This window comes from Bombus bifarius, unplaced genomic scaffold (assembly GCF_011952205.1).
Source record: "Bombus bifarius isolate JDL3187 unplaced genomic scaffold, Bbif_JDL3187 scf7180000008058, whole genome shotgun sequence".
Lineage (NCBI taxonomy): Eukaryota > Metazoa > Arthropoda > Insecta > Hymenoptera > Apidae > Bombus > Bombus bifarius.
Window position 1 is genome coordinate 2118162 of NW_022884422.1, and position 23110 is coordinate 2141271.

The 23110-nt window shown below is 37.9% G+C and overlaps 1 protein-coding gene across 22 annotated transcripts in view; it reads left to right on the forward strand.

Annotated features, from left to right (window-relative positions):
- Window positions 1–23110, forward strand: part of LOC117208256 (disks large 1 tumor suppressor protein) — a 526768-nt gene that overhangs the window by 417089 nt on the left and 86569 nt on the right. For 19 of the 22 annotated variants that reach the window (XM_033449267.1, XM_033449269.1, XM_033449273.1 and 16 more), the window contains 3 exons: window positions 17321–17596; window positions 19405–19617; window positions 22809–22971. In XM_033449267.1, the coding sequence (XP_033305158.1) occupies window positions 17321–17596; window positions 19405–19617; window positions 22809–22971 (652 nt within the window). The remainder of the gene's footprint in view (window positions 1–17320; window positions 17597–19404; window positions 19618–22808; window positions 22972–23110) is intronic. The other 3 variants (XM_033449258.1, XM_033449279.1, XM_033449280.1) reach the window with 1 other exon arrangement.

Sequence of the window (23110 nt, forward strand, 5' to 3'; positions counted from 1 at the left end):
TTTGGTCGATCGCTTCGTCGATCCCTGGTATAATACCTGGAATGAAAAACACACAGTATAGTCAGCGAACCGAAAGGACAGGAGTGATTCATTCTATCTGCGTAAAATGGGACGTGCAAGTAAACTTCTGACGAGGGTTACCCAACTAAAGTATTCCGAGTATCTTTAGAAATCACGTGATTTCGAAGGATTTCCTCAATTTCTCGATCGTTACAGATTGTCATGATATACCTGCTTATCATAAAATCTTGAAGAACGTTTTATTTCAAAATGTTTCCATATTTATTTCAGATATGAATTTGAGACTATAGGTACCTTTAATCGTGTTAAGTAGAAACTGAGCGAAATAGAAGCTCGAGGTGTTAATCGACGAAACTATACTGGACGATAGGAATACTGTAATCGTCGAATTCATCTTATTTCCTTGTTAATATTCATTGATTTTCCACTTGGAGATACAATTGAATACGAGATACGATCGAAGCTTCGTTGGGCCGGTAGTCTATGAGCCTGTAGGTTTTAACGAATTACATTTCACTTCCGGAAAGTTCTTCCGAACACCACGAAACTGTACATTAACGGGAATGAGAAACGGTTATCGCTGCATTCGCTTGGAAAACCAGTGAAATTGCTGGTGAGATAAGACAAGCACGGTATTAACCGAATACGGGGAACTGTAAATTTATTCCAGGATTGTAGTCTACGTCAGCGTGGCACCGCTAAAGATTTCCCGGTCTAGAAGAATTCGAGTTTGCATTATGCCGGTCACGTTCATCTGGTTTTCTTTTAGATTCCTCCCTTCCAATCGTCTCTTCTATATTCCTGTTCCTCGCCGTCTAAGAAGGAGTTGTCAAATCCTACTTGTACCTTCCTTCCACGCGTAAAATCTCCACCGACACTCATACTGGTTTACACAAATGGAATCAAGCGATGGTAATAGAGATCCGACAAACTGTGAAATTCTGTGCTGTTTATCACCGCATAATTTTGTTCTTGTGTATATTGAGAAATTTCGAGTGCATTAATATTTATTAATTTATATTACATGTTCGCAAAATGTTTGATTAATGAGAAGAGAGTGGAGGGTTGTTTCGGAATTTGGTTTTATATTGCATTTGAATGGAAATTTAAATCCACTATGAAATTATAATGAGAATCTCGATTACATAGTTTATGGAGCGTGATACAAGTTGTGATGTTCCGTGAACTAACTCCTCAACGTGTTTCTCAGTGAATCATATACTCTGCTGATGGTCTTTGATTAGTGACTTAGAGATTACTCTCAAGTTCATTAACTATCTGTCCGTAAGTCTCGATATAACTGTAGCGGCACGCTAATAAATTTAAATCTTATTGTTGTTTTGCCTCGGAGCATCAATATCGTAGGACACACACATATTGTATTAATAATCAAACTCCGAGGCAAAACAAGGTCGCCGTTACTTTCAACCGTCAAACGCAGTCGAGTTCAAATTTTCCGACTGTCCCCCGACCGATATAAATAAACGAGCGAATTGATGAGCGAGACAGAGTTTATCGAGCGAGAGAGTTTAGCATTCGAAGATATCAAAACACGCGCGTATTTATCACGATTATTATTAGATCAGGACTCGTGCTTTGTATTAAGGCATTACAAATAAAGTGCTCACGACACTTAGAATCGATATTTGAACTACCTCATTCTCTACATAACTAATTGAATGTTGAATAATGATGTAGTCGAGTGAAAGTAATAGAGTTTTGCTGTTCAAAATTGAGAAATATTTAGTTGCAGAAGAGGAAGTTTTTTCAATGAATAACAACATTTAATATTACAAATTAAGGCAGATTGGATATTCATTAGGTAGATATAGTGAATTATCGGAAATATGGTGGGTCTTGTTCACTATGGAATTGTACGCTGATGTCAAATTGTTTAGGGTGGATTTACATGGCAAGAATTTCATATTACACCCATACGATGTACAACATTATAATTAATTTAGCAATATATGGTGTAATTTAATTTCAGCAGGCTTCATCATTCCGTAGTTACGCAATTTCGATTTGTTTCATTATTACGTAATTGCAAAATGAAATATTACCCAACTTTAGTTAAATGATTCATAAGATGGGCATAGAATAATGAAGTTACATCATTACCCCCTTTGCATTAAGATCCTGTCATTCCAGATAATTGCAAGATTATAGAGATTATCGAGATCGTGTCATTAGCACCTCAGATCGCTTGAATTATCATTCGATTTGTCACAGTTTATTATCGCGATTGTCATTAATGGTCATGTTATTTAAAAGCCATGTATTATTATTATTATCAGTAGCATCTAGAATATAATTTTACAGAAAATGTATAATTGTATTTCAACAGAATGTTATTTTAAAACTGTGGCTAGTTTGAGAATTATAGGATAGTTGGTGCTAAATTTAGAAATGCGTCTGGAGATCAATAGAAAAATTGTATCTTCGTTTCTTGCCATTGCAGAATAACGATGATTATCAAAACAATGAAATATCTACGGTGATTTTATTACTTCGTTGGTCAAGGGAACCACAGTTGTCCAAAATTCGTGCGATTACATTAAAGTTGAGTTAATTATTCTGAAACTAGCTTATGGATTTCATGCAAAACTTACCACCATAATCTCGTTTCAAACAAAATTTCATTCCGTGCCAACCACGGAAACGTTTCTCATCCAGAATTTACATGTATAATCTAAAGCTGGAGCCGCAGGAAAAAGTCTACCTCTATGATCGTGCTTTCGGTTAAGTAACTATTAATTATGCGGCTGTCGGAAAATATGCAAATCGAATAATAACTGCGTTGTAAATTATAAACGTTAGAATTTGCGAAAATACAAAGTGCTCGTGTAATATAATTTTTTTCAGAACCGCTTAAATTAATCAACAACAAGAAATACTGAACGTGCACTATGTTGCAACTTGCATCTCGCTTCTCTTTTTTTCTCTTCTATCCTAAAAACGCTAAAAAATGCTTCAGTGAAATTTTCCCTCTTTTAAAACGTCAAAGCTAGATCACAAATTCATTTATACTCGTTTTTGATTCTGCTTTTACACACGGTTGCCCGGTACCAGGGAACAAGCATACGTAAACACCGAAACACGTTAATGAATATTTATATCGTTATTGCGGTCCATACATTCCCATGCAAAGAAAGTTCTCCGATGTTTCCGTTTCCGACTCCAACAACTACGACTCTTTTGCTTTTTTACGAAAATCTTAGAAAGACAGAGCCAGTGAATTCAGAAGTACTGTTTTCACTAGCCCGTGCATCTGATCGATTGGAATGTTTCACGTCGTTTTTATTTTCATGTCCTACCTATACGTGTTACGATTTTATATTCTTTATTTGCCGAGCACGGTGAGCAGGAGGGAAAAAATAGGGGTTAGATGTGATTGAGCGAAGTTAATGAACAGTAACAATTTGCAGGCAAGAGAGCTGCTGGAAGTTTCGCCCTTGAAATTCCGAACATTCTAACTTACAACTTCGAAGTTGTTAATTCGAAGTTATAATACTAGTCGATTGATGACTTAAGCTAGTTTCTCTCCTTTCGAAGCATTCAAGATCTCGTTCCTCGTTAACGTTTCGTCAATATAAACCAAGAATCCAAATTAAGCGAAAACTTGTCATCAACAAGCATTACCATATAAGTGCATCCATTCTTATGCTGCTTATAACGAACTCTATTTGAATTAATAGTCTTTTCTCTTGCCGAAATTATTTTCCGACTTTCGTTCTTTAACACGCGTAGCCGTTGTGAAGGAATTTTTGTTCTCTTGCGTTTTTTAATCGATCTATGAATAAATTAGTCTTGAATTCGCGCAACGAAGGTAACGCAAGCGATGTCATTGTGGTTGTGACGGCTTAATCCTTATTTATGCGCTGAGCAATGCTCCGCGCTGGAAATTTCATGTAACTTAAATTAATCGAAGCCGCTCTAGACGAGCTACGAAATTCTCCATTTCTTCTCTCATTTTATCTTGTAATCTAGAACATTCGTTTATTATTTTCCCCAATCTTAGCTTCTGTGCATCGGTTATTAGACTGAAAATTTGATTTGAAATCGAGATCTTAAACGAATTGAAATTATCAATCGATACTAGTCGAATGGACCAAACAGCTGATTCGTTCAAGTATACGAGCTTTCGAACGGCGCACGTGAATGCCATGGCCTCCGCGTCGCTGAACTTTATTTAGAATTTACGCGGCGTAATGATTTACAGGGAGTTAATTCCATGGTATTAAGCGTGCGCCGGTCTCCGTTCTAAACGCTCGAAATCGCGTTTATTATAACGCTAGATTTGCTTCTTCGGTCGATTATATACTACGCGAGACGGCCCGGGTCTACAGGTGCATTTAATTTGCGAAGCTTGGAAATTTACCATTCGGTGGCTGTGTTCTATGGATGCGACGTTACGTAGCTCGTAAATTTCAATGATATCCAAAGCGTGTGTGAAATCCCGTGATCTGGCAGCTGGGGGTGTGTAAATAACGCGATCCTAATCCGAAGTCCACTGAATTTTCAAACAGTGGAAAAATATACAAAAATCGACAAACTTCGATCAACGCTGCGTGAATCTAGTACCTCCAATTATAGACAACTTTTTTGAGCGCCGCGTTTTAATTTAAAGGAACTCAATGGAAAAGCAATATATATGCATTTTTTCTAATAACAGTTGTATCTATTTAAAGGTTTCTTCTATTATAAATTTCAGATATCTTCAAATCTATCAAGTTATATATGTTCCTTCGTTCAGTCATTTCGTATTGAAATACTTGATTTTAGCTATTAAGCGACATAAAAATGAAAGAAACGACAAAAATAGACCTATCACATTTCTTCCATGTGACCTGTAATTATCGTAATATATATATATATATATATATATATATATATATATATATATATATATATATATATATATAAAAAGATTTCTTTCCTTATTCAAATTATATGGAAACAATGGATACATATTATATTTCAATTTCGTAATCGTGAAATTTTGTTGCTACTTGTAGAATATCCAGTTTTATACGTAAACGAAAGAGTCGGTGATTGACAGGCTCGTGTCAACGATCCAATTTTTATAATCGTCTTTTGCCTAGAGGCTTGCGGTTTTCCATGTTGGAAAATTGGATCGTAGGACGAATAACACGATTAAGAATTGATTGATCCGTAGAATCCTTCGGTTCCCGGGACCTGTGTTTCGCTGTTGTACGTAGTAACGACCAGTTGATGAATACAGGCATTGGTGAACCGACAAATTGTCGAATGACTTCGATTTAAGTTTATAATATATTTTCGCCTAAATCGCGTTCATTGCGAAGGGATGTTTCAAATATGTCAATTATAAACGCAGGTTACATGAATATATTTTCAAGTTGCTATCTTGAAAACTTCGAATTTTGTTTCTGCGTGTTTAAAATCATATAAACCATAGATGATCTTTTAAATTTCGAAATATTTCTGCCAATTTACAACACTTTATTTGTATCTATTGTAATAGTCATCGCGTGTTTTATAATACTTACAAGATAAATACGTATATTTGGAACTGGTTTCAATAATCATATATTCATACAAAATTTACATACTTTCTCATTCTACATATTTCTAATTAAACGCAAAATTTAACTTCTTTCCGAGAAGAAAAAGAGAGGTAAGTACAGGTATAAAGAGAACGAAGTAAACTTAATTATACGCGTTACATCGTATTGTACAACAGAAGAATATTGAAAACCTTTTTTGAGAATTTAATTGCGTTTTACCACGCTAGAAAACCTTATCCAAAGCAAATATCGATCCAGAGCAGGACATAACATATTGCTTTTTCTAGTTTTAAAATAATTCTTTCGATTTCTCGCCGCGTGCCCGAAATTTTTTAATTACTCGTCAAGAACTGCCAAATGTGCTCTCTCACAAAGGAATTTATTAAACTGTTTACACAATGTTACATCTCGCAGGGAGAATTACCCTGCACGTCGTTAGTTCAAAATTTTAACAATTTTCTCTCGTTCATGAATGTTTATCGCGCTGGTTTCCGCAAAACCGTCGCGTAATTTGCCTCGTTTTTTCGGCCGTGCATTCGTGAATTTCGTCTGTAAGACAAAATATAGGCGGAATTCGGTTTACAGGGGAAAAAATTTCTCGTTGATTATCCGAAAGATCCATCGGAATAGCCATTAGGATATTAATGCGGCTTTGCCAAGTCATCGTTTTGTTCCGACGTGCCCAGAGACGAACGTTTGCTGTTTGCCGGTTGCCAAGCCGCGTGTAAACTTTTTGCAAGTTCCATCACGGTGTCCGAGACGCATCAGACTGATTGCAATATCAACGTGCCAACTTTAGTCGGTAATAACGATACCGACGCGACGATTCGATATTCCCTTCTAATTTTAATTATTTCCGATGTTTAAATAGGCGCCACCCGAGAATATGCTTCACTTTCCACGCTTCATTTATATTCATCCGATATCGCACGACTATTAAACCCTGCGAAAACTTGGCATTTAACGCGGAAGTTCCTCAACAAGGAGCGATCTTTTATTTCGCCGCGACTATTTTATATCCTCGCGACTTCGACTTCTCTGTGAAACTTTAGCGTCGACTGTTAAAAGGCTTCGGTGGCTCCATTAAAAGTATAGAGAAACGGAAGAACGGCGCTCGTAGACGCGCGAGACAACGATTTTTCCTAGGTATAATGTTGCAATTAGTCCATGGTGCCACAGAGATAGATGCCTTTGGATAGCCGAAGCTGAGATGCAGGGAAGAGAAAGAACAAGAGAATAAGCAAAGATTAAGAGAGAGGAGAGAGAAGAACGAAACTGAACGTGAAATCCAGTGCCGATCCGACGCCTTGTTGTTGGAGTTACTCCAATTTTGCTAATGCGTCCGCGCCTGTTAGAGCAGTCACCGGCAGGCGGGTGTAGTTTCGCGTTTCGTGGATTGCACTTGGATCTCGTTTGCCTCGCCTCTCACCTTGGCTGTCCGTCAGAAGCTGTACCCGTGGGCAAAACTCGGCAAACTTTTCGACTTCTAGGCGCGAGAAAGATCGTCGCTCGGGGTACGGCTGTCGACTCCCTGGCACGTTGCCGGACGTTCATGCACATTTTCGTGTGCGACCTTTCACCGGACCGCGCGCTATTAATGGACCGAAATCGCTCTACCAAAATGGGAAAATGAAGTTTCTCGGTCGTGCCCCATTTCGAATTGGTGACCACGTGAATCTGTCTAATTTTGGTGCTGTCATGAGTACCGCGATCATTAGTGACTTCGAATTCACACGATAATCGCAAATTGTAGAATTCCACGAATATGAAATTGTGTATGCTTATATAGATCTATATCTATTATATAAAGGGTAGAAAAATTGAACAATATTACAATTTGTTTTCTGAATTTATTTATTCAACGTAGATATACATGCAAAGTGGAACTGAAAATTTTTCAATATGGTTAAGGATAATGCAATTTTTAATCACAGGCGCGGTACGTGTACGAACGGATAGAGTATTGAAACAGCGACACGCTCTGCATATTGCTTCCGGTCGTCTATGAGCCCCAGCTGCAACGGAACATTGAATAACGTAGACCGAGCCACCTGTCATAATTACGAGAATCAAGAAACGCTCCCTTTTCTTGGAAAATGTACTCCAAAGTTAAGAGAATCCTCGTTGCACGCACAGAATTATACAATTCGAAGAATAACAAATCTGTTGCATAAACCTATTCACCAGGAAGATCGTTTCGGAAGGGCTAAGTATTTTGTCGTAATTAGGGTTCGCGAGAAGCCAGTTTGATGTAATTTGAATGGTTTTTATATTAATGTATTAATATCGCAGATGATTCTAGACGTAAGCCATACTACGTCGAGGATGATCATTCGGGGAATACGATTCACAGGGCAAAACCACTTGAACTACTTGATCTCGAGGCTCTTGTCGAGTGTCAAGTGCAGGGGCGATACCCGATTGCTTCATGGAGATGCGTGCTACAAATCTATGCTCAGCAGATGTTTAATATTGATGCAACGAATATCGTGTCATCCTGCACGTGACCGCAGATATGTATATGCGTTCCATTTGCACGTTGCAACGCACGACGTTCATTCAATGTTATGATTCTCTGTGATTCTACATATAGAATCAGTTGGCTCAAGGCCACTTTCTCCGTAAATCCTTTCTCTTAAAACGAACGACATATGAAGGAAGCTGATAGAGTAGTTAAATTTGACGATAAATGTTTATTTTTGATATGAGGTATTAGGTTGTTCAAAGAGTTCCTATAAAAATTGAAGCAGATTCTAGTCAGAATTGAATTCGTCATTAGTTTGATGAATTTCGATATTACATATAGGGTGAATCTTCAATGTTTCAGTTACTTCAGATGAAAATCTGTAGAATTGTAATTTGGATGCTTGGATAAAAAAATTAATTCGTCTTGATCAGGGAAAATCATGCGTTGGATATAAATATGAGACGCTGATTTAAACAGACTTTTCAACATATTTCGCAAAAATATCTCGCAGAGAACGAAGCTTCGTACACGAATTACATTTCGTCATGCACATTTTAATTAAAGTAACAAAATAAATAAAAGTAGCAAGAGAAACGTATGAAATTTGGTGCGTGGGAGGGAGACAGAGGCATGTCGGCTACTTTTCGCTATCGCTTGCGGATATGAAATATTTCTGGCTCTTTGACGTGCGCTGGGCGAACAGTGCAGGGTTGCGCTATTTCCTCGAGCATAAGAGGAAACGAGTCTTTTCATTTTAATTTCGTAAGACAAAAGGTGGCTGTGTGTACCGCGAGCAGCTCGAGTTACCTCTCGCGTTAATTCCGCTTAACGCGACTCGGTTTCTCGCCTTTTGCACGCACCTTACGTGCGCGCACTTGCGTTACTTATGTTACTTTAGGACGTAATATATATGTTCGCCTTGGCCGAGCCAGCGAGGAGGAAGTATTAAGTTTAAAAGCAAATTTCTCGTCGCCTGAATTTATTCTGACGCGTGAAATTAATATTCCGCCTAGTGTCAGGAAGTTCTGCGTTTCGTCGTGATATTATAATAACGAAGAAACCGTCTTATTGTTCGAAAATTATTGTATTCTTCGTTACTCGTTAGAAAAAGATTCTTATAATGATTACTCTATTTACATAATTTTTCATTTTTAATGATCCTTTTATCTCCTATAATGGAGTTGGAATCACGGTTATGGCGTGCAGTATTGATGAAAGGAACCTTGAAGAGAGGTTTGACATTTTTCTAAAATATATAACACCACGAAATAGCCCGGCACACGCAGTATCACTTTCAGAATACTTTTTAGATTTGTCTTATTCTTTTCACTTTTTTTCTAATTAGTGTTAGTTGAATTTGTTTCCTGGTCTGCCAGAAAGTAAACTACGCATAGATGCGAATAGTTACCTAAATAGATAGTTTCTTAATATACAAAGCGTTAGTAAAAAATTCATTGATGATCAGACCGTTCGGCTGTGTGCTGATCGATTCATTCTCCTAAGCCAGCTAATCATACAATCGCGGATACGAATAGTTTAATAAATTCTCTCAATCATTCTTACTGTGTTTTTAAAACGCATAAATTTATCTATTACTCGAATATGTTGGGATGCTACATAATTCCAGAGTTTGCATGCAGCGTGGCGGCTGAATAGCTCGATGGTTTTAAAGCGTCAACTTGTCCTTAATAACGCGTTTGCCAGCTTGCAACTCCTTTTTAGATGAATCTGCTATTTATGACGTCGAGAGCGAGATCCAGAGATATTCCCGTCGGATACACTCGGTAATTTCAATCGTCGTTAAAGCACGTTGACTGCGTTGAACCACGTCGTAGAAATCACGCTGTGTATAAACTTTTTAGAGACCAGTAAATGATGTGATCTCTGACAGGAATTCTGCGTAGTTTCCTGAAAATTGTATTGTTCTCCAAAATGGCAGTTGCGGCAGAATGATATCTACAAGTTAATTAAACGTTGAATTGGAAGGTTTAACTAGTTACAATTTACGTTGGTATTGCGGAAATCTCGATAATCATTATGATTTATCTACATTCTACATAGAAATAAGATTTTATCTATAGCGATAGTACACATTACATTTCTTACTACGAAATACGATAAGAATACCTTAAAACCGCATTCGGTGTTTGCTTCGAATCCTTTTTAACTCGCACAACATTTAAAAGTTACGATTCAACTCTTCTTAAACTTCTCGACTGTTCAGCGAAGCAGAGAGGATAACAATTTTTTAACGGCAGCTACGCCCAGCGTAAGTAAATAAAATATCAGTTGCGTAAATTCCACTAATCAAATAAAAATACGAAATTAATACGTTGAGAAAATTTCAGTAAATGCAGACTCGAGGAGACATTCGTTTGTACCGATTCGTGCAATGGTCGATAATTACTTTCAAGGTCATCGTGACCCGAAACCACGAGTATTTGCCACGAAATGTGGCTATCTTTACCCATGTTCCACCGAGTCGTGCGTTCCAACAAAGGCCAACGAATATAGCCGTGGGTTCGGAGTCGCGATGTTAATTCGAAATACGAACGGCACGGACTCGGACCGTTGGAGTTTCTCGAGCCAAGATTCCGGGACCACCGTGTCGGTTTTGAACGTCGTATCCACGTAACGCACGTGGATACCCTCCCTGACGAACTTCCGCAAATTCTACTAACGGAATTACCGGCGTGCCTCAATTAATCCGTTGCTTGGCAGAATCGAGCCATTGAACCACCAATTGGTAATCCATCAATCTGTGAAACTTATTTATTGAACCTTTAATGTTATTATTTTGATCTCTCGTTGTATATTTGAAGTACATGATCTATATTATGCATAACGAGTTGCTTATTGTTATAGGAATTCAGAGTGTATTCATTTCGGAGTATCGTATTCTGGTAATAGAATATTTGCTTGCGCACTGGAGATTGATAGGATACAAAGTAATCGTGTACGTTGTATAATAGACAAATTCTACGAAATGCTTTTAGATCATAATCTTTAAGAAATGTATGTATTCCAAATTTCATAAAGGTTCTTTCTGATGTTATCGTGAGTTTTTCTTTTTGTGCGAGCTAGGCTCGCGATGTTAAAGCTAAAATGCGCATCCACGAGTCGGGTTCGTGCATTAGACCCGATTCTTTTGCTTATCAGACTTCGAATGTCATTTGTGCCTCGTGTGTAGCGATATGCATATATCTATTATGCGTTTATGGGAAATTTAAACGTATAAAAACATAGATATACACAGATGTACAGAATATATATAATGTGCAAGGATATCCAAAATACTGCTTATGATACTTAGAGACTGAAACTAATCTTTATATGAGTTTCATCCATAGAAATGTGAATTTGCATAAACATCCCTACTCTGGTTACTATGGTTTACTATAAACATCTTAATTTCTTATTTATAATGGATACAAACCAAATACCGCGCGAATTGAATAATTTCTGTTCCACTATTATCCTCTTATCTCTATCTATAATTCGAATCATACCTAATTCTCATAGCTGATACTCACTAAACAAATTAAATTGTCGTGAAACTACTTTCCTAGGTAATTTTCACGTATTTTCCATTATTCTTAAAATAATCAGTCTGTTCTGGAAAAGAAACCCGGAACCAATAAGCCGGACGCGTAAAGAACATACACCAGGAGTACAAAATTACGTAAAAATTGAAAACGGATATCAACAGACACGCGGTATCTCGTCGAATGCTCGCACGAGTTTTCACGATCGATCGACGGAACCATAAATCTCGATAGCTCGCTGGCGAGCCGTGTGACTGACCACGAAACGTTTGTTTCATCGTGGCCGTCTCTTCTTCGTGCAGCACGCGTGCCGTTGGTATATTTTCACAGTCGGTTGGAAATAGCCGGCTACTGGTCTAATATTATAATAGCGATGACTGGCGCGGCGCGAACGCGAACCTGCGTGTGCGAGCGAGCGAGCGAGCACAGTCGAGTCGCGGGCGAGACGGTCGCCAGTTTCGAGCGTGTGACGCTCCGCGGGAACGAGAACGGGACCGGATAACGTTACTTCTTGCTCGTCCTGACAGAACTGTCGCAGTTTCGCGTTTTCCAGCCTTCAAGGAAGTCCGTCTCGTCCATGTTTCAATCGCTAAAGTTTAGACATACGAGTTCGTCTTCGAGCGGTTTGATTGTGTAATACGATCGAATTCACGTGGAGTTTATTTTACGATGAACTTTGTCGCGTCGCTAAACTTCATGCAACGTTCGTATCTGTTGTTTGAGATATATTTAGTGGTCATAAGGTGAAGCTCTTGGAATTTTCCTATTTTAAACATACCGAGAAACGTGACGTAGACTAGGGAACTATACTTCATCGTTCTCGAATTTTGAGGCACAAGTTTGGAAAATTTGCGAATATTCGGACCGAAAGATATTCCCGTAGCGGTATCACGACACGTTTAAAGTAGCTGCAAGGATTTATGCAAACGTCAGCAGCGTATTAATCTCTGCTCCCAACGTGAATTTTCCACGGTATTACGCAACGCGCCGATACTGATTATTACTTGATAATACGTTGCTGTGGCGCCGCGTCATAAATAATCCGCGTGATTTATGCATTATTTTCATCGCGCCAGGAAGAGCTCCCGCGTTGCAGATTTTCTCTCGAGCTGAAACGAAAAACGGGTTGCAACTGCATTGAACGAACCTTCGTGGCAGGCGTTTCAGTGTCAAAGTGAACGAGATTTTCAAGCGTTTCGGTATGTGATAGTGCGATAAAAGTAGTGACACGCGGACATCGATATCTGGTATGTTGTTCGAGTGGACTCGGTGAATGTGAACTAAAAATATCGTACTTACCCCTAGGCGTCGTTATTTTGCTGTCGGTGTTTCAAAATGTTGCTGACAACAGTGGTTCAGTACACACGATGACGACTACCATGGTAAACGGGCCCCATAAAATGGTAAATTTACGTTTTATGTTTGATTGTACATGACATATTGTGACAGACCAGTATTATACACTAAATGTTCTACCATCAATTAACGATTAATCACTTTAAAGGAAAGGGAAATGTACTGTATATCACATATATTGAATGTTAAGAAAATTTATGACAAAGGTATCAGAATCTCATTATAAATCACGAATAATCAGAATATTCTTATAACTTCCTGATATATGTGAGTTGAAATTTTGAAAAAGTGGTATGAGGGTTGCTGTGAAAAGCGATATCAACAATTTTATAATCCACAAATTAGTTCAAAAGGAACTGCCGATGAAGAAACAATAACAGCTCCGCTCTAAAAAATCTTAGCCAAAAAATTGACGATCTAAAATGACGAATTAACTCGTCTTCCCTAATCAATAGATTTCTCAGTCGACTATTCTCAACGTTGCATAAAATATCCAATTCAAAAGCTATTAATACTTCTACTCACGAGCATCAATTTTAAACTGTTTTTATCCATCACACTTATGCCTCACATCTCGTTTCACGTACGTCAGACAGTTCACCGTTATATCATGATATTTCACACGCTTATCGCCCGACACGGACATTACGACCAATATCGTCTGTGACAGCGAACTGATCTTCTTCTAAGCGCACACGCAGTCGGATTAATTAACAATGGCATTCACTATGACACAGTCGCTAATCGTCGATTAGCCGAGCGACAGTCCACTAGCATAATTGCATCGTAACATCAACGTACCACCTAAATCGGGCTCTGTTACCGGGAGTAACAGGGATTTCCGGTAACGACCCTTACGGCGTTCCATCTGTCCGGGGCTGGTCTTCATAGAATGGTAATTCGGAGACGATTAATTCACGATTCCGCAGGCAATATGGGCTGATACAACCGGGTGCATCAAATCTATCGTAGAGTTCGTGATTGCACGCGAATCATCGCGATACCCCAACTGGTACGCGGAATGCATTTCGGCATGCGTGTCGTGCTCGAGGCTTCTCTGTTAGGTTGATCCTATTCTGCCTTGAATGGAGTACGTATTAGGTTAGATATATAGAGTGGTAAATGGTTGTTTTCGTTTGAGGCTGAGTCATCGATGGGCTCTTAGGAATAATTAAACCTTAGCGTAGCACCTTAGTGTGTAGGGAAAAATGGTTGAACATTTTGTTGGATGTATTGAAACATGTGACTTCTCATTCGTGGAATTGGCAGTTTTTCGTTTCAAAATCGAGAACAGTGATTTATGCGAAATATTGGTTAATTCTGTGAAATATTGCGATTGAAGATGTTTTTGTTTCCTTCGGGAAAATGCTGTATTCGTGTTTTCCATGTGATTGAATGAGAAATGTGATTCGTTCAAACTGTTGTAAGCAGGAAGTACAGAGATTTTTAAAATCCGTCTCCGAAAGCTTGTTGAAAGGAGCGAAGTTCGTTTGCTTCTCTATTGTGAGGGATTCCTCTATTAATCTCGTACCGTGATAAGCGTAGAGGCGTGACGGATTATAACATTGTTGAACAATATCAGCATTCTCGCGATAACTACCGTAACTCTACCACAATCGATCCAGATCCGTGACCTAATCTACTCCTCTGCGGGCCTCAAAATCAATTAGCCAGTTAACTCCTTCGCTCTGCGGGAAGCTTAGTCCCTCATGTAATTAGGAACTGACCCGTGCTGGATTACCGATGTAATCTACCTTTTTCTTTGTATTGCACTGAATTCTTCCTGCGTCTTAACACTAGAACTACCACGCCGGTCAAAATGACTTGTTTGTCAACTTTATCTTAAAATTCTTACTTCATGTTATATTTTTTCTCCGCAATGATGTAATGACTTTTGCAGGGATAGCTAAAGGAATAATATAATAAACTTTAATTTTGTTTTATTCATTTAGAATGAAAGTAATTTTGTATCATGGCTACTTACACCAGTATCGGTCAAACTGACCGGTCATTCTGTAGAGCACAGTCGTTGGAATAAGACTTGATTTCTCGTTTTATAAAGTAATATTTTACAAGTCTTGAAAATGGAAGCATTCGAATTGTTGCAAAAACTGAAAAGGATACCAATGGAATGCTCTGATATCGAAGATAGTGAATTCTCTGAATCAGGGGAAAAAGAAATTGAAATTTGTAGTGATAACAGTAATAGTGACATTAGTGACAAAGAAAATGAGTCCTCAGAAAGTGAGTAAAAGAACATCTTGAATGTACGCAAAAGACGTGCTCGGGTGCTTTCAAGTTCTGAAAGTGAAACTGAAAGTGTACAAGCTAGTCCAAATGAAATTGCCGTAAACGGAACCAAGTGGGAAATAATTCAAGAAGGGTCAGCTTCTGGGAGATTACCCTTGCACAATATATTCAAAGACACATCCAGCCCACATGATATCCAAAAAAATATCATGAAAGATAAAGTAATTAGCGCATTTTCCTTACTGATCGACAGCCATATGTTGCAACGTATATCTTGCACCGAATCAGAAGCCTCTCGAGTTTTGGGTAAAAAATGGATCCTTATAGAAACAAAATTGAAAGCATTCCTTAGAATATTGTACGGGGAGCATACGAAGCGAAAAATTTGAAACTTTCATATTTGTGGAATACAAAATGGGGATCAAGCTTCTTTTCCAGCACAATGAGTCGGAATGAGTTTGTTGAAATACTGACATTTATTCGATTCGACAAAAAAGATGATAGAAGTCAACGTTTGAAAAATGACAAATTTGCACTAATATCGTCCGTATGGGATAAGTTTATTGAAAACAGTCAGATATATACTATAAACCTGGTGCAAACATTACAATAGACGAACTACTTTTCCCAACCAAAGACAAATGCAGGTTTACGCAATATTTACCGAATAAACCTGACAAATTCGGAATTAAATTTTGGCTAGCATCTGATGTTCAAACAAAGTATGTTGTAAATGGATTTCCTTATTTAGGAAAAAGCGAAAAGGAGCTACCTGAAATGGTCTAATTTTATAATAAATCAAAATTTGGAGTAGATATAGCAAACCAAATGGTAAAAAAATATAGCGTGAAATCGGGATCAAGAAGATGGCCACTTCAAGTATTATTTAATATTTTAGATTTAGCTGACATAATTGCCTGAATTTTATATAAGAAAACCACAGGTGAGCAGATATCCAGAAAAGATTTTATGTTTCAATTAGTAGATGAACTTGCCGCTGACAATGAAAAATCACGGATAGAACATAGAGCATCTGAGATCCGAAGTACGTCAAAGAACTCGCCTTATTCTCGCAAATGGTGTCAGATGCGGTACTGTAATAATAATAAGACCAGCGCCATTTGTAATCTTTGTAAAAAATATGTTTGCGAAAAATGCACACAGAAGAAAGTTTACGTTTGTAAGAAATGTGATGAATGATAAATTTTGTACCTAATAATTTAAATTATATTTGTATTTTATTTATTCTATTACGCTTATTACGCTTATTATTATATTATACTTATTATATTTACCAATGGAAATTTATTTTAACATTCTTGTTACCAAAGGTTTTGGTACTGAATATTCTTCATTATTGTACTTATTGTTATTATTAAAGTTGTTATTATATAGTTTTTATGATCTCAGAACATATCCTTGTATAGGATAATAATAGATCAATAAATATAAAAATATTTTACTATTACGTATTTTTTAAAGACTGGTCATTTCGACTGACTTTGGTAGAGAGAGCTACGTCTCCAATGCCGGTAGTTCTAGTGTTAATGTTACCATCCTGTCACTCGTTCTAATTTCGATTATTTTTCATATCTCTATATCTCCAATGCGATCCAAATTATTTCATTACTTGATTAAAAAATTGAATTGCAATAGTAAATGATGCACATTCTAAAAGAGAAGATTTCTACGAGAATCTTTTTGATACAGAATTGTTTTTCACTTTAATATAAAAGATATTAATTTGAATTTAACGCTATAGGTATCGATAATAATGGTTTTTGTTTCGGTAGTTTTTCAACGAATAAACTGTCTATGATGGAATTTTTAGTTTTAGTAGTGATATAAGATTTTTAGCTTTACTACAGAAATAGATCGAATTTTATTGCAGGTATACAGACGTAAAAGAGAATAATATACATTCAGTTGCTCCAAAAGTTTCTTTCGATTTGTTCCAATAGAACAAAATGGATCGTACATAATTCAATGAAGTAATACAAAACAAAAAATGTTGTGCATCTATTATAAAATGAAAGAAATTTTTGGGACAACTGAATATATCGAATTGTGATGAAATGATGAGTTGCAATGTATTTCGAAGTTTTACTAACGTGAATACGATTTAATAACAGGTCAACGGAGACGATGACTGGGAGTACGAGGAGATTGTACTCGAAAGGGGTGGTGCTGGACTTGGCTTCAGCATCGCCGGGGGCACAGACAATCCACACTTCGGCAACGACACTGCCATTTACATCACGAAACTTATACCGGGCGGTGCCGCGTCCGGGGACGGTCGTCTACGCGTCAACGACACGATACTCCAGGTGAACGACGTTTCCGTTGTTGACGTACAACACGCGGCAGCCGTCGATGCGCTCAAACGAGCAGGAAATACCGTTAAACTAGTAAGTTTATATTTTTTATTTTATTGTTTTTTCATGTATATAACAGGCAAAACAATTTATCTACCATAAGATGTTGACCTAGTTTTTATTATACTTGTTTAAAAATAATTCCTAAATAATATGTGAGCCTTCTAGAAGACAAATCGATTCAACGCAACTTTTTATTAATTTTTTAATTTCATTACGTAATTACACGCTTATCTGTACTTTTCAATTTATGGAGTAGATCAATGTATTGATCAACTATGACTGGCTCTACGGCGCAAAATTATTCAAACGATTTTCATATCCTACGCATCGTTTTCAAAATTGTTAATGGCGCCGATTAAAGAACACAAAGGAAAGAAATAGCAATAATTGGCGCGAGATTTGAAAGATCTCTCCGAACAATGAAGCCGCGTCTGCTGGAAAGAATCCGTTTTAGACGTCCAATTATTATCTGGTAGCTCGACGCGAGATAATCGCGGCCGACGACAATGCCGGCTGTATATCTTGCGGAAAACCGAGATTCCCTCTCATCCCTCCGCGAAATAATGCTCGGCGTTTGCGTTTCCCTAGCTCTCGCGATATCTCTTCTTTTAGAACCTCGAAAATAAAATATAAAAAGAAAAAGAAAGGGCGATATTCCGGTTCTAACGACCAAACGATCATTTAGAAACCAGCGCAGGAATGAAATAAAATAAACGCCGGCTTTTTTGTACGTCGGAAATAATAAATTAATTTCACAACGCATCATCGTAAGCTTCGACCACGAACCAAGAACCGAAAAATTTAAAAAAAACTCGCGGACCGTTGAGCGCGTTAGCATGTGAATGGACGAGTTGAGCGTGCTACTGTGGCGCGCGAAATGCGAGCCGAATAAATTTCCGCGCTATGCAGTAACCCGGTATTTAATCTAAAATCCTGCTGCATTCTGGGAAATATTGTTTTTATCCTTTTTTCCTCCTTTTTTTAAACACGCATTTTCGAATGCGTTCTTCGTTCTTTCGATCTTGATACGTTTCTCTCCCTTCTGTCCTCTTTACGACACGTTTCTTCTTTTTTCTTCTCGTTTGTACACCCGCTCACCTGCGTTATTAACCTTTTCCAAGTGGCTAGGGAACAGGTACGGAGGTAAGCATAAAAGCGTTTACGGGCTGGATATTATTATTTCACTGCTAGCCCCCTATGCAATATCCTCGAAGCGTGGACCCTTAAGAGGAGGCTTAACGTTAGTGAAACTTTAACAACATTTCCTACCGGGCCGATTTAATTAAATTTATGTCATGTAGCGTTTCGGTACACCGCGGTAAACGAAGCACGGCCCTTGCCGTGAAAGTGAAATCTTAATTGTCCTCGATGTAACGCTCCATTTAATTTCTCAAAATTTAATGGCGCTCGTTCCGAACGACGAATCTTAACTTTGCCTCAGTACACCGTAACTCACTGGTCTACGATTTCCTGATAAGTATCGATCTTTTATCGGTTAGTTTAAAAAGAAGGACGATTAATTCAATTTATAAACGTTCTGGTTACACGATAGTAGGTGTTGTTAGCAAAAAACTGTTAGTTTAATTAGATCCATTCATTGTTGCGCTTCTCACGCGAGCGAATTTTTTGTGAATAAAGAACCACTCCCATAAACTTTGTTTGATTTAGTTAATTTAATCTGATCGAATTTGGAAAAATGGGATCTTGCTTTTCATTCCAATCTCAAGGAATCGTTACAAAGTCTAAAAAAATGTTGTAAAGTAATTTTGTACTTTTAAGAGCATGTGTTTGATGTTATATGCATAGATGACGTAACGGATGCTTCAATTAATTTTCAGTACGTACGTCGACGGAGGCACACGCAGCTGATCGAAATCGAGCTAATTAAGGGTAGCAAGGGCCTCGGTTTCAGTATCGCTGGAGGTATTGGCAATCAGCATATACCTGGTGACAATGGAATCTACGTAACGAAAATTATGGAGGGCGGCGCCGCGCAAGTAGAGGGCCGTCTTGTCGTTGGAGACAAATTGGTAGCCGTCAGAAATGCCCTGGTGAGTTCAGGCAAAATTATACTCCTTCAGTTCTGATTTCTTTCTGCCACGCCGCTATCATTTCTTAATAGATAACAATAAAATTATTCTCGAATCCTCGAGTCTCGTTCCTTAAGTGACTTAATAATCGTAAATTGTAAAGCGAAATATAAATCCATCATATGTCTTCCTTTTAACGTATTTATTACACAGAGATACGTAGAATTTTTGATATAACATAGGATTAGAGAGTAGTTCTTCGCATAGCTGAAATACCATTTAGACTTTTAATCTGATTGGCGATTACAGTTCTTCCTATTTAACTATGTTGAGAAAGAAAGCTGGTCTTGATTAGAGAATCCTTCATGTAAAATAGCTTTGCCGGGAACAAAGAAGAAATATATTCTTCACTGAAACGAAAAAACGTAATCGCGTAATTTCTCACAGTCAGAGCTCGATTTATCTACTAAATTTATCCGCCTAATTCTCTCTCTTCGTCTTCGCTAAGAAAATAATAAAATCTCTGCTCCAAGGTGATTTCTTAAATGTTAAAAAGCAGGCACCAAAAACATTTCTCAAAGTTGATAAAAACCAATAAATTCTCTATGATTCGTAATTTGTCGCGTTTCAAGCTTTACTTGAGTAGAACGTTTGAAGTTGATCGAAATTCGGCAAATCCTCGTTTCGTTCGCGATTCATAAACGAGAGGCTGTGTGAGGGCTACGTGAAAAATAGATCAGAGTGGTTTTTGATGGCGACGAGTAATTGATAGCTGCTCCATCGACTCGTTGCCGTGGTTGCAGGCGCTGGGAACCTGTTCGTTTCGCTGCTTCCTCCGATTTTTCGCATCGACGAGCTCCCTTTTCTTCCTTCGTTTCTCCCCGAGAAACTCGCGGCTGAAAAAGCTACGTTTAAAACCGTTACATCGGTCTCATTGATTCACAGCCGCAACTGATGCTATTTTCAACCAATGAACATCGTAAAACAAATACTAGCAACGTGACAAAATCTTAATACTAGAATTGTCAATGTAATACCAGAATGGTCAAAATCATCATAACTTTTTAATCTATTAACATTTATCATGATGTTACAAATACTCCAATTTCTTTTAATTTTATAAAATTGTAGGATTTATGTGAAAGAAATAACGACGACAGGAAATATCAAGCGAATCCTTGGAATTCCCTTTCATAGCCACAATGTTAAGAAAAAAAATCGAGAATGTGACTTGACGGAGAAACGTTGTAAATGAAAAGTTCTATTAAGGTATGAAGGCAACGTTAGTGGGGCAATTTTAAAATTATTAGGCACCTTGATGGGCTAAAAAAATTGTACAAACTTATAACAATACATTTTTTATAATCTGGAATTTGTATAAAGTATATGAAAAAAAGTTTGTTCGATAATTCTAGTATTAAACGTTCTACGCTTAAAGTATTTAGGTTTCCACGAATTGCAATTACTACGGCTGTTAAACCTTCTCGAAATATCTTTGTCTCAGATTTAACGTCCCGTTTCACAGTCGCTACAGCTGCAATAAACTGTTAAAAAAGGTGCCAGGTTCTGTCGTGTATAGATCGACCTGCTCTCTTTTGTCTCGTTTCGAAGAACGATTTATTCCAAAGTTTTCGGAGCAGCGACCGACAGGATGGATCGTAAGTCGATTTAACTTTGCGCATGATTGCGTGTCGGCATATACTTTAGAGCAACGAACGTTACAGAAACTTCGTCAGTTGTTTATGACACGTCCCCGGAACTTGGACCGTGGCGTATTTTTTTTGTGAACATATCAACGAGCACTGGATAATTACCACCGCGCCGTACCGTGTCGTACTTTTTTCCGATCGTGCATCGTTTTTCACCCACGATCTCTCCGTGTCTATCTCGTCGAATAAATACCAGAAAATTAAAGGAAAAGAAAAAAGAAAGGGATAAGCGTAACAAAAGAAGAAAAATAATAAACTGAAATATGTTTCTTCGGAAGATTTATTCACGTTGTTTAACTACATGAATTTATCTTCCAATTTATTGCGACATCGTAAAACCTCTACAATCAACTAAAAACGTTAGTTTCCTCTTTTTACTTTTTATTTTTTTTTCGCTTCTCGAGGTGTTGTAGAAATCAGGTATTCTTTTTATCTGCAGATAAGAATATTTAGTTGGTTAGGAAATGTGTTGCGATTTTTCCATTTCTTTTTAATACCGTAAATGAAGCACGATATCGTCAGCGACGTTTTGACGCTTGAATGTAGTTACTCGCGTTAATAAAGGCGACGAACAAAGAAAGTAACGCGTAACTCTCTCGCAATATTTGTTCGGTAATCCATCTCAAAGTGTTCCGTAAGAGGATGATGATTGACAGGGGAAATTGAACGGGAGAAATCAATTACCGTGGCTCGCGAAATCTTGATCGATACTTGCTCCATGAGAGAACGATCTTTCGCATTTTCCTAGTCGGTGTTGCTCTTATCGCTTTCACGCGTCGCTCCGTCCCGGAAAGTGAGGAATAGAAACGATAGAACGATAACAGGAAATGCTTTAGCAAATTAAGATGAATGGACGGTGTTGATGAATGAAGAGAAATATTTTACGCGATAGAAAAAAGGATGATAGAAAATTTATGCTTTCCATATTCGCATGGTTCTCTGTAGAGATTTTATTAATAACAGATGATAAACAACGCACAACGTTCCATCCACCGAGGCGAACATTTCTGAAATACTTACAGTGACCCACAAAAGTATATGTCATATAAAACACTTTGAAATTTCATTAGCAGTATGATGACGCACGACTGTCATAATTATATTGCTAAAATTTGAAATTTATATATTCAGTAAAAAATTAATATACAAAATTAATAGCCAGAGTTCTATCAAAGCTTGATATTGCGGTAGTCGTGTCTCATTCCAGTTGAAACTTAATTGTTTCGTATCAAAAAAATGGTTTCTATGAGTATTGGAATACTTTCGCGAGCTACTGTATTTTTCTGTCGTTAATTTTAAACAATTAAAAAGTTACATAAAATTGCTGACTGACCTTAATAACGAAACTTGGCTCGGTCATCAGAAACCGAAGCCAGAGAAAAAGCTAGTGTGCTTTAACAAAGTCCAGGGAAATTGAATTACATTTCAGCGGTATCAAGCTATGGTATCATGCTTTGACCAGTATAAAGAGAAGATAGAAAAGAGGGATTCCTTTGATTCTAGCAGGGCGACAAGAACCTCGAAAATGTGACGCACGAGGAAGCGGTGGCGACACTGAAGGCAATCCAGGATCGCGTGGTTCTTCTGGTGGCGAAACCGGAAACCGGAATCGTGCCCCCGCCACCACCCCCCATGGCCTCGGACAATTCGCTCTCACCGCAACCACGTAAGCGTGCCTCGTATCCTATTCACATATTATATTATTCACTCGCCGCGTAAATTCCGTGTCCGCGACTTTCTCCCCGTGCCTCGTTTCACGGGACATTTTCGGGATCTTTTCTCCTCGAATTTTCATGACGCTGCCT